The sequence below is a fragment of the Platalea leucorodia genome (genome assembly GCF_965183815.1).
Source record: "Platalea leucorodia genome assembly, chromosome: 23".
Classification (NCBI taxonomy): Eukaryota; Metazoa; Chordata; class Aves; order Pelecaniformes; family Threskiornithidae; genus Platalea; species Platalea leucorodia.
Genome location: NC_138845.1, coordinates 892589 through 910867, shown reverse-complemented (window position 1 = coordinate 910867; position 18279 = coordinate 892589). Strand labels below are relative to the sequence as shown.

Here is an 18279-nt window from a genome sequence, read left to right as displayed (position 1 = left end):
GGCAGCCCCCAGGGCCCTGGAGCATGGGAAAGCGGAAACAAGGCGCGCAGGGGCCGTGAACCACAGCTTCCAGCAGGACATGTGCCCCCACCCCAGCCTTCACCGGGGGGTGTTGAATTTCTCCTATGTTTATGGGCCTGGGAAACAGCATACATAATCCATTTTTCTGCCCCCCCACCCCAATAATTTATTACTGTCCTACAAGTTTAATACAGGTGAGACGTGAGGGTGAGCAGTATGGCAGGCAGGGTGGGAGGGCGCAGGGGCACTGGCAAAGGCGGGCACATTGCTCCTGGAGTGATGGAGTTTATTGCGGGGGGTGCAGCCCCACGGTTTAGGGGTGCTGAGGAAGCAGTCGGGTCTGTGTGTGCGATGACCTATTGCAGAGCTATGGGGCAGGTAAGAGCCAGGAGGGCTGGTGGGGGTCTTCATAGTGCTGCTGGGGGGTGGGCATGCTCTCCCCTGCCCCAGCACGGCAGCGCATCCCCGGGGCAGCTCAGAAATTGGGTCGGTCCTTCTTGAGGCTCTTGTAGTCAGTGGAAACTGCCAGAAACTGGAGAAGGGAGGGATGTGAGAAGGGGTCGTGTCCCCCGCGGCCGTCACTGCAGCCTGGCCTTGGCTGCAGAATGGGGAGACAGCGCTCCCCTCCCCAAATCTGAGCACAAGGAGCTGGAGGGCTCGTGCACTTCTGCCCCAAGGCTGATGCCACCTCTTCCCCTTCCCTGAGGAAAGCACAATGTTTTACCCTAAATGTGGCCATTCCCCCGCCCCAGAGTGCCAGGCCCCCATTTCACCCAGTGCTCACTTTATACTGGTCCGTGGGGCTCAGCTTATTCCAGGGTTCAGGATTATTTTTTCGATCCCAGCTGCAAAGGGTGATGGGGCCATCAGCACCTGTAAGGAGGGTGAGGGAGACAGGCCCCCCCCAGTCCCACAGCAGCCCCCCCCCTTTACCCTCACTAGTGCACCCAGCCCTGTCTCTCTGCAGAAATAATCCCAGATGCCATCGTAGCCACGCTTGCCAGTTCTGCTGCGGTTGGCAGGTTGGGGGGGTGAGGAGCTGGGGTGGGGGCCAGGTGGGCTCCCTGCAGGACTGCTGCCAGAGCATCCCTGCTCAGGCTTGTGCCACAGCCACAGACTGACTCACCCAAACTGCAGCCTGGCTGCTGCCGCGGCACAGGGCTGGCCTGCAAGCCGCTGCACCGGCTGTACGTGCAGGGGTGCATGTCTGCCTGCCCCTCCCACCCCAGCTCCCCCAGCCAGCACCTCTGCAGGCACTGCCCTGCTGCACCCTTACCTGGGGGGGAGGCTGCCTACTGGCCTCGGCTGCTCTGCCCCCCCCCCTCCCCAAAAGCCTCCCACCACCCCATGAGCCCCCACCCTCACTCCCTGTTTGGCGGGGGGGTGAGCAGGGAAGCTGCTGTTGTGCATGACTGCTGTGAGCAAGCAGGGATACAGCAGCTGTGAGCAAGCTGGGATACAGCAGCTGTGAGCAAGACTCGTGAGCGTGCAACGCTTGTGAGTGTGCAAGCCAACTGTATGGGGTAGCTGTGTTGGTCAGATGAAGCCTTCCCAAAGAGGACACATCCTGTCCTGTCCCAGGAGGGGTTGTGGAAGGCCAGCGAAGCCGTGGGATGTGTCCCTGGTGACAGCAGCTCATGTCTCCCTCTCTCCCGTCCCCCTGCAATCCGCCAGTGTTGGCCAAGAGCAGAATTTTCCATCTGGGAAGATGCGCGCACACGTGTGCATGTTGGGGGATGGAGGGAGGGGTGTGCTGCAAATGCAGACCCCTGGAGCTGTTTAATAGCATTGATGTGCTGTGGGGGTGCTTCTGTTGTTTTATCCCCCCTCACACACACACATATGCACACCCCTGCACTTCCACCATCAAAGACAAGGTGCCTGGATCTGCTAATTGCTGAGCTAAGTACCCTGGGCAGCTGGCGTCAAATTAAATCAATGAGCATTTTACCAGGAGCAAACAAATATTAGATAGGCATTAGACAGCGTGGGGCTGCAGGGACCGTGGGCCACTGAGCTACAAGGGAAAAAAAAAACAGCCTCGTGTGCCACAGCATGCCTGTCTGTCCTGTGCCAATCCATCCACCCTCTATTCCTCATCAATCCGTCCTCACACCTTGTCTCCCTCTCCCTTTGCTCCCTCTCCATTCATCCTTGCACACTGTTTTTGTATCTGTCCATCCCTTCCTCTCTCTCCCCATTCCTTCTCCAACCATCCGTCCCACTGGTTTCCCATTCCTCTGTCAATCCATCCCTCCCCACACTGTCTTTCCCCCTCTCCATCAGTCACATTCTGCTTTTATCTGCCTCATCATCCACCTATCTATCCCTCTCCCTCTGCCAGCCCCATAACCTCTCCATGTCTCTCTCCTGCCCGCCCCCCGTTCCACAGCAGCTGGTGCAGTGCCCGGAGCACCAGGTTGAAGGGGTCCTTGTCGCCCCCTGTCCCCAAGCAAGGAGAGGGCAGATGGTGCCCCAGCTTCCCTCGTCCCCTCCGGGCACCTCTGCACGCAGGTTTGGCTATCCCCTCTCACACTGCTCACCATGAAGGTGTCAGAGTGCATCCAGGTGCCTTGTGTACCCCAGTGCCTGCCCACCACAGGTGGGCATTGGCCCCCTCAGCTCCAGGGGCGTGGGGCGAGTGCCCGAGGGGTGCCCAGGGGTACCCCGACCCATACCTGACATCCGGGCTGTACAGGGCCAGCCTCAGCAAATACAGGACAGCACTGCCCAGGCCGACACTGATGAAGCCAATGAGGGGAATGAGCTGCAGAGAGAGAGAGAGAGAAATGAAAAATACCCCAATAAAATGAATATTTATCAGGCCGACTGGAGAGTGAAAGGGAGAGCTGACACACCGGGAGATTTACAGGGGAAATATGGCAGAGCAATCCTGTAGCTGGGCTGCGGTACACAGTGTAGCTGTCAGCTTGAGTGACTGAATTAAAAGAGGGAGAGAAAAATCGGCTCGTGTTGGAGAGGAATTGGATTTGGAATGAGAAATCACTTCCCCTCCGCCTGCTGCTGCCCAGCACTGGCGCTGGCTGGCGTGGCCATGGGTGAAGACCTGGGGGCCCCATTCCTGGCGTGCATGGTGCCCCCAGTCAGGGGCTGAGCCTCGGCTAATGATTCCTCCCCAAGGGACTTGGTCCCTGCCCAGCGCAGGGCTGCAGCCTGGGCAAGGTTTGGCCCTGAGCCCCACTGCCTGCCTCAGGAAGGCTCTCCGTCCCCCTGCAGCTGCTCTCCAGGCCCTTCATCCTTCCCGCACCATCTCCCGATGAAGCATGAGATGAGGAGCTTTCAGTTTGTCTTCCCCTGTGCCTACAGCAGGGACAGACTGGGACACACTGGGGCCAGGCGTCATGCCGGTGGCCGAGCAGCTGGGTCCAGAGCAGGTCCCAGAGACGTGGTGACAGTGCAGCATAGGGGGGCACTCAGCGAGCCCCCCCCCCGGGAGCTGCCCCAGCCCCACAGCAGGCATCCCTGCAAGAAGGAGATCCCTTCACCCCACTCTGTGTGCACAGGGGCTTTCATCACGCCTTTGCAGGGCGACCAGATCCATCTTCTCGTCTCCGCTCCCCCCTCCACTCGCGCTGCCAATCCCCCAGTGCCTGGGGGGACGTGGCCTCAATCGGAGCCAAGACGAGGCTGCTTTGACCTCCCCCAAATTGCCGCGGCCCCCACACCGGGGAAGACGGTCTGAGCGTAATGAACCTCCCGCCAACCCATGCCCCTGGGAAGGCAAACACGGCCGGTGCCTCGCAGTGCCCATTAGCGCGGAGTGGGGAGCGGGGGCTGGCGGAGCTGCGAGAGCCGTGCGTGCCGCGCAGTTCACATTGCTAGCACCTGAGTGCCTGGGTTATATTTGCAGTTCTGCTTGGCAGCTTGAGCTCTTAGCAAATGTCTCAGAACCCCCACCTGCACACCTGCCACACGGTGATTCAGTTTCCCCACTTGGATGAGACGGGGGGGGGGGGGGGGCAACTCCAAAACATGAAGAAAAGGGTCTGTCCAAACCCCTCTGTTCTCTGCCAAGCACCTTGATGACCTGCACGGGGTGGGGTCTTGTGAGGAAGACACCCGGGCAGTCAGATGTGTCCCCCTCCCCAAGTGCTCCCTACCCAGCCTTCGGTCCCCAGCTGGACACCCCCCCCCCCAGTGCCCCCAGCACGGCCCAGCTCCTGCTCAGCAGCGCCCGTGCCCAAGCCAAGCAGTGCTCCACGCTCACGCCAGCTGATCGAGCTCCTGGCAGATGCCAGCGCCAGTTCGGGAGGTTAGAGGCATCAGCAGATAATGATCTGGGTGCCAAGAGGATCTGGCAGTAGCCGCTACCCAACCGCGCTGGCTAATCAAGACGAACTCCACAGTGCCGGGAATTGTGGTGTCTGTTGGAGGAGATTCGGGGCGACGGGTTCATCTCACCATCTGCTGCTGACACCTTCTGGGTAATTAATGCCTGGGAAGAATTAAGAGTTGGGGGAGCTGGGGGAACCGCTCACGCAGTAGGCAAGGGGCTCTGCAGCTGCAGGTGCAGGCAGTGGGGCCTGATGCCCCCCCAAGACACGCACAAAAATAAACAAGACATTGAGAGCTTGACCTTAAGTGTATGGAGAGTTAAAATGCTGCTTGTCTGCATGCAGCGTTTGCCCTTTAACCCTGATTGTGGGGACGTGTTGGGAGCAAAGCAGGCGTCACCCTGCTCCCCCAGGACCCCCATCTCTGCTGGCAGCTGAGCCCCCTGTCCAGGCACAGCCAGCCCCCACTGCAGGCCAGCTGCAGCCTCAGCCGCCACCCAGCACTTCCAAGTAAGTGCTCTGCCGGAGTGGGGATCTGGCCCCATTCCTACCGCTCTGGCTACAAAAATAGCAGGAAGGAGAAAACAAACACGTGAAGGTACTGGGTGAGGTGGAGGCCCTGTGCCTGGGTGGGGTGGGACAAGCACATCATGCCAGGGTGCGGATGAGCATCCCCTCCTGCGGCATGACCATGCACCAAGGTGGGTGGATGGTCGGATGCAGTGCTGGGCTCTGCCCAGTGCCCGAAAGGTGCCTGCTTGAGCTGTGCAGCCCCCGGACCACCATGCCAAGCAGGTTCTTGTCCTGCCAAAGCTCCTGTGCTTCACTGCCATGGTGCTCCACTGGCATGCCTGGGACATTAATCACTGCCAGGTGGGCAGGCAGCTGGGCAGCTGTGGTGGGAGAGTCAATTTCCAGGTGAAAGTGCTGATGTACCAGCCAGGCATGAGCTGCAGCTGATCACATGTAATGGATGACAGTGCCCCAGCAACCTCTGCCGGCAATAATCCTGCTTAACGGTGCTGGGCACACGCCAGGCTCTTCACATACAGGCACCCGGGACCACCCCCCCACCCCCACCCCCCTTACACGTACTGTTTGGGGGCCTCTCTGTGTCCCCCAAGTCACACAGAGTCCTCTGTTTGACAGCTGGGGAAACAGTGGCAGGCATGAACAGAAAAGCCCCAAATCCCCCTGTTCTGCACACAGAAACATGCAGCAGTGCCACGAAGACAGCGCAGGAGCCCTGGCCCGTACTGTCCATCTGTCCACTCTCACTGAGGACGTGAAAAGCACCCAGGTGTCCTGGCTGCCTGTGCCCTCGGTGCTGGCAGTGCACAGGCACGCACCTTTCCCTGGAAGAGCCCAGCCCCAGGGTGCCTCCTGCTCCAGCCCTGAACTCCCCTCCCCTGCCTGAGCCTGCTGGCGAGCCAGGCATCCGGAGGCTCAGCCACAGCTCATCATCCTTTCCAGCCTGGCTGCTCTACCCGCCCCAAACCCAACTGCCAACAGCTTACGTGACTTTCAGCCCGGTGCTTGCAGCTCATTAACCCTCCCCAGGCCACCAGCCCCTGCCAGGTCCCCAGAGAGGGCAGTGGGGACAGGCAAGGTCGGGCTGGGGACCCTCTGACAAGGGCCAGGTCCCTGGTGCGGGAGGGGATCCAGCCTAGCAGAAAAAGAGGCCTGCCCTGGCAGGGCGAGGACACTCACCCAGCTGCCACCGTCTTGGAGGGTCTGTAGTTATGAGGGTTTAAGCATCTTTGTATGCAAAACCCTCAGCTTGCAATTTTGACAGCAGGGGACAGATCTGAGCTGAAAGGATGGGTGTTGGTGCTTCAAACTGGGGGATGCCAGGGTGAGTGGGTTTCCCACCCCCCCAAAGATGCCCCTGGAGCAGGGTGTAGCAGGGGGGAGGACACAGAGCAGCACCCTTCACATAAGCAGCTGCCAGCAGGCATGCCTGTCAGGGTAAGTAAGTAAGCCTCTGTGTGTCTAAGAGCTGTGCCCAAAGCCCAGTCCGGCTCAGCGAAGGAGCCCTGGCCCCTTGCAGCGCTGGACAGAGGGAGCAGGTCAGGCAGTGCCGGGTGGTCTCACCTCTCCTCAGTAAAGGAGGGCTGGGGACCGCTGGGACCACCCAGCTTACCTGGAGGATGCTGTGAGAGCCAGGAGGACGGTGTGAAGGGGAAGCTGGCAAGCAGGGACAGCCTGGGAAGGCAAGGGGAGGGCAGAGGAGCTGGACAGGAGGCTGAGAAAGAGTTTGGGGAGTGGGAGGAAGAGGGGGCTGGCAAAGGGCACAAAGGGCTGAGGAGGGCAGAAGGAATGGGGGGGGGGAGGGACGGGACATGGAGAAGGGTGTGGGGAAGCGCAGGGTTTCCGAGGCACATGGCGAGAGAAGGGCAAGGATGATCCCGGAGGGACGGGGCTGCGGGGGATCCCTGGGAGGAGGAGAGGGGCAGAGGGATGCAGAGGGATGGGGAAGAATGGGGGGTCCCTGGAGGGAGACCGCGTGGGGTGACTCACTCCGGGGTGCCGCTTGACATGCCGGGAGAACATGCTTCCAAGGAGGGGGCCCTTCATGGTGAGGTTGTGGGGAAGGTCCGGCTGCGATGGCAGTTTCCCGAGTGCTGTCCGAGGATGGAGGGTGGGCAGGAGAGCACGAGGGAGGCGTCTGCAGCAGGGCTGGGAGGGACGGGGCGGGACGGGATGGGATGGGGATCCTGGCCCAGGCTGGAAGGGGAGAGGGAGGCTGAGGATCAGGTCCTTAGCTCCGGCTGCACTCTGCCCCTTCCAGCTTCTCCCATAGTGAGCCCTGATGAGTGGGTTAACGAGCTTTGGGTTTCGACACCTGAGGTCCCCGCATGCTGCTGCATCCCAGACCACATTCGTGCCTCAGTTTCCCTCTCTGTACAAGGGGCCAGCTCATTCCCTCCATGTGGAAATCCTTCACAGGTTGCTCCGCACCTTTCTGCCAGGGCAAACGATGAGCCGTGTGATTTGTTATGACAACTTTGCCGATGTTTGCTGCCTCCCCTCAGCGCCCCCCTCCACCCTCCCGTTTATGATAAATGACATAACACCCAATTTACATTTAGCAATGCAAATCTCCCTGGCAGTAACAGATGCTGCTGTGCATATGGAAACCAGCTATTTGTATCCACTGGCTCTTAACAAAAGACTGGGGAGATGGATGGAGTGGGCAGCCAAAAGCAGCAGGCTGGAACTGAGCAGAGACTGCCCTCCCCCCCCCTTATCTGGGAGGGGCTGGTCACACTCTGACAGTGGCAAGAGCCAGCACAGCCTGTGTCTGGGGGGGAGCTGGGGGCAGAGCATGGTGAGGTGGCATACAACGGTGACAGTGTCACACACCTGATGGGCACAGGCCAGTCCCTGTTGCGCACCCCTTCCACTGAGGGCTCGTGGCCAAAGCCCGGTGCCCCCCAGTAGACCAGTCTTTGCTTATGCAGATGCATGCATGCATGCACATGCATGCACAGGTAGACAACATGCATGCTGACATGGCGGCAGGCACTTGCACATGAACACTCCTACGCATATGCGCGCACACACATGCATACAAGAGCTCTGGCAATTCTTTTTGCCAGTGACTTGTAAGCCCCCCACTTTGAAGTTTTGGCTTGGAGCACCCTAGGGAGTCTCCGCTCTCCCACACACGCCCAGAGCCCCGCTGCTGCCCCAGCCCAGCCCAACAATCCAGCCTCCCTCCCCACCTCAGCACCCTCTACCCAGCATAGCGCAGCCCAGTCAGTGCCACTCCATCCTAACCTCATTTCTTTCAGCAAAGTATAAAAGGACAAAGGGGAGAAACTTCTCCGGAGTCTGTGGAAATAAATAATCAAGGCCTGAATTGCAGCCAGCAGCGCCGTGTTGAGGCCTTTGTTGATATAATTAGAGTTTTGAAATGGGATTGATTAAGTGCCACTCCCCAAGACAGAGTGCATCCTGCCCTCAGCACAGGCACGCCTGTGTCCTTTGCTGCGTTCCTCTGCCAAAGGCTGCTGTGGCACAGGGACAGTAGTGTGGTGTATGGGAAGGGTCGTAGCAGAGGTGTGTGGGAGGGGTTCACAGGGTATGTGCATATGCACATGTGTGTAAATGGTGGGACTCGTGCAGTACCGTAACGCCTCTGGAGCACAGCACCGAAGCACTGAGCAGGGATCCTAAGAGGGTGTCCAGCAGCATTAGGAGCCCAGGATGTCTGGGGGAATCCCGGTCCCATGACAGCCAGATCTGCTTTGGAGCAACCTGCATCTCTGCACCCTGGCCCAATGCAAGCTCCTAACTCCCTGCAGATGAGCCCAGGACTTCTCCTAGAGATGCAGCGGGATTCCCTGCCCACAAAGCCCAGCTGCCTCCGTGCTCATTAATGATTGTAATTAAGAGACTGTTTAATTCTGTATCGTGCTTCCCTCTTCCATGGTGATTACAGTGCGTGCCCTGCTGCTCAGGAGCCCTCCTGGGTAGGCTGCCCGCAGCCCCAGAGGAGCGGCCGTGGCGAGGGACTCAGCCCTGCAGAGTGCTGGGGAGGGCTCCAGCGTGCTCCCCACCCCCCCGCCCCCTGAGGGAGACACAATAAACACCAGCAAATAGACACTGCTGGAGCTTCTTCTCTTTCATGGCTGCCCCTGCCTGGCACCGTGCAGATCTGATGGGTCAGCGCTTTTGGGGAAGAACAAGACAGCCCACAAATACTTCCTAGAGAGAAAAGAATTACAGCAGCTGACCTCAGGAAGCATGCACGTGTGTGGACACACCTGCAAATGCAGAGCTACACGTACGTGCACATCTAGGCAGCTCTGCACTCATACACACACACGTGCACAGAGACACACCCCTGCCTGCACAGCTACACATACTCGCACACACACACACACACACACGCATGACCACCTGCATGCACGCACATCCCAATAGATGTGCATGGACACATACATGCCTTTCTAAGCAGACATATGCTTGCACACGTGCATACACACAAACATGCGTGGCTAGGCACACGCTCATACGTGTGCCAGTGCAGTCCCTGGCCCCATACAAGGGCTATGGGGAGCTGCCCCCGCAGGGTGGGGAGCTGAAAAGACAAATGGGGTGGGGGGCCTGGAGATTGCTGCTGGGCCTTGGTGTCTCCACTTGCAGCTGCTGTGGCGGGTTATTTTACAACCACTCCAAAAATATTATTCAAGATGAAGGAGAATCACGGCTGCTGCGAGCGAGCGCAGGGCCGTCGTGGGGAATTTATCATTCTGAATTGGGTGCCCCCCCCGCAACGCCGCGGTGATGAAGTGCTTCATTAATGGGAGATGCTGCAGCTTGGGGCTGAACGTGCCTGCACCTGAGCATGCCGTTTCCTCTGGCTCCCAGCCTTGGCACTCAGCCCCCCTCCCCGTCCCCCCGCAGCCCCCCCGCAGCCACCTAACCAGCCTCCCAGCCCCACACAAACCCCCCATTGCATGGGCCACTGCCCCACAGTTCACAGCCTCCCCACAGCCTCCCTGGCACCCACTGGTTGCGCCCCCCCCGCCAGCCCTGGGAGGAGCTGCCCCAAACCCTCCTCTGATGGCGACACGGAGTCATCCCTCGCTGCTACCGGGGACTTTTCCCTCGTTAAGGCTCTGCTCATGCCGAAGCTGTAAATCTCAGTGGCTTTTGGCGGGGTGCAATGGAAACCATCATAAAAAATTCATACCAACTAAAGCAAACAAACAATAAACAAACAGCCAATAATTAAATGGTGAATTAACGGGATATATTTCATAGCCCCACAGAGCTGCGCTGCAGGACGAGCCCCAGCACAGGGAGAAGGGGCTGGATCCTGGGGGGACCCAGCCCCTCCTGGGGAGAGAAGGGCATTCCTGGCCCTGCAAGGCTGCTGCCTGGGACCCCTCACCCGGGTCCCAGTACAGGCACACTGGGGGGCAATACGAGCAGCTCCATGAAGGACATCATCACACCCCAGCACTATCGTGACATGTCATGATGACTGGCACAGCCAGGTAACGGTGGAGCAACCGCAGCCCTTCCTCCCTGCCAGACCACCATGTGCACACAGTGCTGGGATTGTCCCCCATCCCCTCACTTTGAGCTAGCATGTGATGTCATGCCCACCCCGTGATGTCACCGATCTCTATGACATCACAATCCCTTCCTTGCTCCTGCCCTGGCCGTAATGTGCCTCTGAGCACGCCTGCCTACCAGCACCCAGGGGCTGGCCCTGGCACCATCCATCACCATGCAGCATGGGCACACATCATTTGTAACTGGCACCTTCATTTAAAGGGCTATTATCATCCTAATTCCCCCCATTAATCACAGGGCACTGTGTGATGAGCACCAGGAGAGCCTATCTCTGACCCACAACTGCTGCAGGATGGGGGGGGAACATCAGCCTAATACCCCGAGACTCTGACACCACCGCCACCCCCTGGTAACGCTGCAAAAGGTGGATGAGATGACACCCGTCATTGTCCCTGCCAGCTCAGGAAGCCAGCACTGCAGTGCAAGGAAGGAGCTGCTCTCCCTTGGCCTTTTCTGGTCCCAGAGCCGCCAGCCCAGGCAGTGTGCTGGGTCCTGAGAAAGGAGGGCTGTCCCCCCACCGCAGCCCCACCACCGCAGAGGGCAGGGGCTGCAGGATAGGAGCCCCGGCTGGGGGCTTTGGGGAGGTGGGGGAGAGGTCAGCTCTTCCATGGCTGCCATCACACCAGGAGGCGTTTCCTGGAACCAACCCTGCAATTAACCACCGACTTGGCCCCGTCCCGCAATATTGATTTTTTTTTTCCATAATTCTCTGAAGAAAAGCCCAAGCCCAGAGCTGCGATTTCCAAAGCCTGTTTTATAAATAACCAGGGTCACCAGCTGCCAATTGCTGTAATGCTGCCTTGATACAATTTAATAAACATAATAGCCTCTTCCTTCATTGTGACAAAGATACTGGTGGGGACAGAGCTGCACCGAGCCAAGGCACACATGGCTGACACACACGTGCACATGGCTGAGACGCACGCACACAGCTGAGACATGCACACGCGCAGCCGAGGCACGCGTGCACGTGGCTGAGACATGCATGCACATGGCAGACACAAGCATGCACAAGGCTGAGACATGCACGTACACGTCTGAGACATGCGTGCACGTTTGAGACACACACGCGCGGCTGAGACACGCGTGCGTGGGGAACACGCCCCTGCGGGGACCGGCTGCCTGGCCGCAGCCGCTGGGCCGGGCCCACCGCCACCGGCAGACACGCGCCGACCCCGCGCCGGCAGCGCGTGCGAAGGCGCGCGCTCGTGGACGGGCAGCCCCCCCCCACCCCCCCGCCAGGTACCCGCGCGCACGCGCGCGCACGTGCCCGCGGGGCCGCCGTCCCGTGTGGGGGCGCCCCGGGCCTCCGCGAGTCCTGTGGCGCCCTCTCGTGGCCGCGGCGCGGGTCGGGCCGGCGGGGAGCGGGAGCGGGAGCGGGAGCGGGAGCGGGAGCGGGAGCGGGAGCGGGAGCGCGCTGTCCCCGCCGCTGCGGCCGGCCCTGGCGGCCGCCGTGTTCCGCGGAACAGCCCCGCAGTCTGGGCGCCAGCAGCTCTGGGACGCGGGCGGAGGGACAGCCCGTGGCTCCCGCCGTGCCCCCTGCCTGCTGCCGCCGCCGCTGCCGCCCAGCGCACGGGGCCCTGGGAGAGGGCCGGGGACACAGAGCCTCCTGCAGAGACAGCCCTCATGGGACCACCCGCAGAGCCGCTGTGGTCCCACGCAGCGAGGTCCAGGGTGCCAGCCCAGCACCAGGGCCAAGGACCCCAGCCCCAAAAGGACCTCGACCCCAGCCTGCCAGGGAGGCACTCGAGAGCCTGGGCACCCCGCCAGAGCCCCATGGCTCCAGACACGGACTGGGGGCTTCTGGGCTGGGGAGCACCCTCTGCACCACAAGCAGGTCTGGGTCCTGTCTCCCATGTCCTGGGGGCCCGTGCCGAGCCCCCAGCAGCCATCCCCTCTCCAGCTCCCCATCTCCCAGCCCCAGACCTGCTGACTGATGCCAGAGACTCCAAAATCAATTCCCATCCCCGCCAGGACACGGCAAGAAGGCGACAAATCACGGCTGCTGCTCCGCAGCCCCAGCGCCTCATTTTTCTTGCTGAACTCCATAATAAGAAATCAATGGCAGACACTGCACTCCTGATGCATCTCCCCTGGGACAGGTGGCAGCAGGTCCTCGCATCCCCCCAACTCTTGGGTCCCCTTGCCAGGCCCCAGCTCTGGCAAGGCCCACAGTGCAGGGCAGCTCCCATCTCACTTGCAGACCCTGCCCCTTCCCTGGCTCCCCAAAGGCTCCCCACTTCTGTGCACCCCGGCCGCCGGGTATGCTCAGCTCCGCACTGTTGCACGGGGCCAGACTGATTCCTATCCATGGTGCAGAGCCCTGAGTGCCCCAGCCAGCAGCTCTGGCAGATCCACCCAGTCCTGCTGCAGCCTTCGAGGTGACTGCGGGGACCGGGGAGCCCAAATAGGTCCCCAGAATGTCGAGGGGGGGCCCAAACCCATCCTGGAGCGGAGCGTAGCAGGAAGGTACCCGGCAGGCTCTTTGCCCAGACCTGCAGCAGCAAAAGGACGGGGAGGGCAGGTGGGAAGGACCCAGGCATCCTGCGGACACAGATTTGGGAGGGCATGGAGCCGCTGTCACGCGGCAGCTGCAGAAGGGCCTGGGCTGGGGAGAGCCGCTCCAATTAGCTGTAATCGCGCTTCCCCGCGGTGCCTGACACCGAAAAACCTACATAATTACCAGCAGCGACAGGGAAGGCAGGACCAGGCGCTTGTGCTTAATTGAGTGTTTACAGCCCTGTGAGGAGGGGGGGGCAATAACAGTTCTACAGAAAAGCACACCCCCCCACCCCCCACCCCCAGCCAGAGAAGACATGGGTGAGGAGGGAGAGTACAGCCCCATCCCTTTGCAGCAGGGTTTGCTCTGTCCTCACACCCCTCCCCGGGGCGTCCCCATCCCTGTCCCCAGGTAGACAGGACAGGTAGCCACTGCCACCACCAGCAGCCCTTGAGCTCGTGGTTGACTTGCAAATGCAGCCGCAGGAGCTGGAGGTCTTGCTCCTGTCAGCCAGGCTGAAATCCCCTGGGGCCAGCCTGGGGGGGGGGGGGGGGGGAGTCACCACGTCCAGACGTGCCCCAGAGGCAGTGATGGGGCATGGGGACACACCTGCCCAAGGTCTGGGTCCTCCTGCTGCTGGGGGGAGACACGATCCTGGAGGGATGGACAGGTTTTTGGGGCTGGAAGGGTCACACCAAGGAGGGGGGTGACCTGTGAAGAAGTGACAGGCACCGGACCCCATCCTGTGGCCAACACCAACCTGCCCACGCTGTGCCACTCCCAGCCCTGGTGGACAAAGCTCCTGCCCAGCTGTTTTCTCCTCGTTAATTTTTCATGAGCGTAATGATAATTCTGCTCATCGCATTGCCACGGACCCCATAACAATGAACCACGGTGCTACCCCTGGGCCAGGCAGCACTGGTGTCGGGAGACAGCCGGGGCCAGAGGTCTCCAAAGGGGGCACAGCCAGGGCTTTCCCCACTGCGCCCATTCCCTGGTGGGCCCCCGCCTCCAGAATGAGAATGTGCTCCTGCGTGGCATGCATGGAGGCCACATGCACGGGGTATGCACACAGGTACACACATGCCAACATGCATGGGAGGATGCACAGGATTAGGCTTGCAGGGACACACACAGAGATGTGTGGAAATACAGGCACAGCAATATGTGCACGGAGGTACACAAATATAAGTGCATGCGTGTGCACATGACACACCTTCCCCACCCCCCCCACCCCCGGCCCAGCAACCTGCCGGCCTGCAGGCCTTGCAGCATCTCCCACCCTGGAGGTGCCAGAGCTGGCCTTTTCCCTGCCCTTTGGTCTCCTCCTACCGTGCCCAGAAACAACATGGGATGGGGCAACTGTGTCAGAAAAGTGCTATTTTCCATATCCTGCAACTCGGGATGCCTGGGAGGTGAGGTGGGGGAGTGGGGCGCACCAACATCCCCCTGCCACCCAGGAAGGGCACTGGGGCAGAACCCAGGCATCCGAGCCCAGTCCCGGTGGACACCCCCCCCCCCGCAGCCCTGTGGCTGTACGGCCCTGCTGTGCCACAGCATGCTGGCAGGCGGTGCTGAACAAGGGGCCCCAAAGTAGGGCTTGGGAGGGAGAGGAAAGGAGCAGACAGCTTTGTGCCATACCAAGTCCTGCCCGCCCGGATGTCTGCTGCTTTCTGATGTGCCCAACTAGAATCACTAATTCCAATAAACCCAGGCTAGATTAATTTTCATTTCCCCATGCAAATCAGTGCTAATTAGGATGGATTTAGTTCACATCATAGGGGCTGTGGGGACAGACGCTGCACACAGTCGACGCTCCCCAGCCAGGCTTTGGGGTGTTTCATCCTCAGTTAATGATTTGGGAGGGCGGACTGCACAGTCTGGAGGTCAGGAGCCAGGGTGGGGGCAGCAGGTAGAGCAGGGATTGCTCTGAAATGCCTGGTCCTTCTGACCATGCTCAGCCCCCGCACAGGATCCTTGTGCTGGCCAGCATCCCTCCCTCACCCCTCACTAGGACATCGCCCACGCTGGAGCCAAATCTGCCCCTCCCTGGCCTCCCAGAGCTTATTGCTGCCCCTGATTAACGCCCGTGTGGGATATTACTAGACCACAGAGGTAATAAGCAAAGCTGATGGGGCAAACACGGGTGCGAGGGAGAGAAGGGGGATCTCACCAGCCAGGGACTTGGGCCCATCGGGGGCCAGGGCTGGAGCAAGAAGCCGCTGGTTTGCATGGTTCAGAGTGAAGCAGTGGCGGGGGGGATCCCTGGGGCCTCCCCTTCACCAGCAGCCTTTTAAATGCAGATGGAGGTCTGGTCTGGAGGCTGGGCTGCCTTGCACTGGGGAGCAGGCAATGGTCCCAGCACCGGCCTGGCTGGGAGAGGCCAGCAGCACCCAGCAGGATGCAATGGTCCCCAGGTGTCTGGAGTCTGCCCTGCTCTGCAGTGGGGCAGGTGACAGCACAGTCCCCCCAGCTCTTTCATATTCTGCCTGTGCCTCCTCCCTTGCCAAATATTTAACTAATTAACACTGCCTGCAGGCTCCTGTTTATGCAGCTTGTTGTTGAGCCAAGAAGGACTCCTGGCTGCCTCAGAGCAAAGATGGTGCAAACTGCAAACGGGACTCCCAGGCACGAAGCTCAACCACCCAGAAGGGCTGGGGCACCTGGGCTGTCCCCACTGCTGCCTGCGATACACGGCTGAGACCCTGCCCAGCACTGCACAGCCCACAGCTGAGACCAGCCCTGTCCCACCGAGCACCACACAGCCCTCAGGCCCTGGGGCACATGCATGCTGCCTTGCCCCTGGAGAGGCCCCCCCCCTCCATCTCTGTGGGTGGGACAGACACCAGCACCATCCCCCTGTGCCATGCACCCACACCCTGGCTTCAGCCCACTTTGCTGCTGGCTTTGCTGCCCCCTGAAATCTGGCCTTCCTGGTGCCTCTCGCTCCCACCCCACAGCCCAAGGGCCCCCAAACTCCTCCACACCCCCAAGCATCCCTGAGCAACACTGTTCCTCCTCTGCAGCACCAGAGAGACTGGGGCAGCCTGGAGCAGGGGCAGGAGGGAGGCACTGCCCAGCCACACTCCACACCCTCGTCTTTACTTCCTTAGCTGAGTGAGTGGGGTGGTCACAGCACTGGAAGGTCAGGAGCCCTTATGCCGATCCCTGAGTGGGTGAAGGCAATGCAAACGGCCCCGGTGTGGTTCCCTGTCTCCAAGGGATGCAGCCTGGATGTGGGGACAGCCCCAGAGGCAGGACGCTGGTACTATCAGCTCTCACTCAGTGGGCATGGGTGCCAGAGCAAGAGCTTGCACTCCCAGCCCCCCCCAGCTGTGCCTAAGGGCAGAGAGAAGCAGGGGGCTGAGCTAGCGGCTGCGGACAGCACCGTGCTGTGCCATGCCGTGGGGGACCACGCAGCACAGCTCGGGGTCTAGGCAGGCTGTGAGGCCAGAGACAGCGTGACAAACAGCCAGAGGCAGTGCCTGCCTCCTGCCCTCATTAAATCCCCCCTAACGAGCTCAGCACTGAGCCTTGGGGCCCAGCTGGACTCTGAGCTGGTCATTACTGCTGACAAGGATCTGTCAAAGTGGGAGATGTGATGTGTCTCCCCTCCTATGCACAGCATAGCCTGTGGAGGCACACTGGGGGGGGGGGGGGGGCACCACAGAGCTGGGGACACATACCCCCAAACCTTGCCAGCTCCTCTCAGGCCCTTCCCTCTGAGCCAAGTGGGAAGACAAGTGTCGTGTCCCCCCCCCCCCCCCAGGTGCCGGTGCAGGACGGCCCCCCCTCTCCTTGCCCGCGCTACTGCTTGGGGATGGGGTGAGACTCAAGGCGCAGGGAGCTGCGTGGGAACCCTGGGGCTCCCCTGGCAGCACCGCTGGGGCCAAAGGGAGACTGGGGAAGGGAGGAAGGGGCACAAGGAGAGAGTGCAGGCGGCCCTGAGGAGAGAGGCATTGGGCCAGGTGGGAGTCAGAGATGGCAGGGCACTGATCCAGGGTGGAAGGGAGCTCTGGACTGGAGGGCAGGGCTGTGGGACAGGACTGCTGCCGAGCCCTGGATTTCCCCTTCCAAGCTCCTCTCGCAGGACCCGCCTGGAGCGGGAGAGATGGAGGAGGATGACGAGCACAGCCCCCCTGCTACTCCAATCCCCGAGCAGAGCTGCTCCTTCCCAGGAGCACCATGGCACAGATAAGAAGCCCCGGTGATCCCCAGGGCACGTTCAATCTGGGACAGGACAGTTATTGGATAAATACCATGAATATGTAAATTGCATTTATGCTGATTTATGGCTGGGGGGCAGGTGGGGAGGGGAGATGGTTTAGTTTAGTTTAATGCATTTATTTCCCTGCCTCGAGATGGAGAACAATCTCCGAGCACTGCATCTGCCAAGCCAGAGGAGATGATTCAGGCAGAGCCGTGCAGATGGGAGCACCCTGGGGCCAGGCTGGATGTGAGGGGCCTCACCTGTGGGGAGAAGAGGTGGGCGGGCCGTGGGGTGCAGCACCCGGACACCTCCACCTCCCGCCGCACTCCCTGGTACTCGCTGTCCTTGCATGCACCCCAGAAGGGGTGCACAGGAGGCAGGTACCCCCATTCCCTCCATGCCACTGCTGCTCTCCTGGGATGATGTATGGATCTGGCACAAGACTAGTGGTATTTCAATTAATTTCTGGGCCTTGCAAAGGCTCCTGACCTTTCATGAGATGCAGAGAGAAATTGAGGTGATTAATCTGGCAGGTCAGGGTGGCTCCTCCACTCTGACATTCCTTATGTGTTACATGGGGTGGGGTGGGTGGCAGACCCTTTGCATAAACCAGCTGCAGAGGCTTTAGCAGTGAGATGCTGAGTGTCCCCCATGCCAGCAGACTCACAGCCCCTCTCTGCAAACAGCTGGGTCACAACCAGGCTGTGGGCACCAGGAACGGGGAAAACATGAGCAAGACCAAACTCTAAACTTCTGCTCAGCAACCACACACCTGGCAGGTGCACACCACAGTGCCTCTGGAGCGTGTGTTCCTCTGAGCACATGCACCCGTGTCCCCACCAGGAGAGCATGCAGCAAGCAACCCTTGCGGCTGCACAGAAGCAGACACAGCCACCCTGCACCACCCGTCCTCCCCCCTGCAGGAAGGCCGTGGCACTCTCAACCCATTGCCCATCAGGTGCAAATGACTCTCCCCACCTCTGCTTGCCCCTCACATCTCACTTGCCATATACCTGCACCCGCTGGGAAAGGAAGAGGGCAGCAGGGGAGTGGGCTGCACCCGGCCTGCGAGGAGCACCTGGGCAGCCAGGATGCACATGGTGGAGCTGGGAGGAGGGAAAGGATTCACCTCTTAATTTCCTATTAAATGCTGATCAATC

At 60.5% G+C, this 18279-nt stretch overlaps 1 protein-coding gene across 1 annotated transcript; it reads right to left on the bottom strand.

Moving 5' to 3' along the window:
• Positions 1-205: 205 nt before the first annotated feature.
• On the bottom strand, positions 206-6960 carry NDUFA4L2 (NDUFA4 mitochondrial complex associated like 2). The gene is made up of 4 exons (XM_082332439.1): positions 6837-6960; positions 2700-2788; positions 806-866; positions 206-553 (listed from the first exon to the last, which is right to left on the bottom strand). The coding sequence occupies exons 1-4, from the start codon at positions 6891-6893 to the stop codon at positions 497-499; spliced, it is 264 nt and encodes an 87-aa protein (XP_082188565.1). The 5' UTR covers positions 6894-6960; the 3' UTR covers positions 206-496.
• Between the last annotated feature and the right edge of the window lie 11319 nt (positions 6961-18279).

What these genes read in the sequence shown, in the direction of transcription:
- NDUFA4L2 (XM_082332439.1), bottom strand. Translation starts at nt 6,893, where the DNA reads ATGAAGGGCCCCCTCCTTGGAAGCATGTTCTCCCGGCATGTCAAGCGG. An exon ending in ATGTCAAGCGGCACCCCGGA is followed by an intron (nt 2,789 to 6,836) that starts GTGAGTCACCCC and finishes CTCTCTCTGCAG; the next exon opens with CTCATTCCCCTCATTGGCTT. An exon ending in CTGTACAGCCCGGATGTCAG is followed by an intron (nt 867 to 2,699) that starts GTATGGGTCGGG and finishes CACCCTTTGCAG; the next exon opens with CTGGGATCGAAAAAATAATC.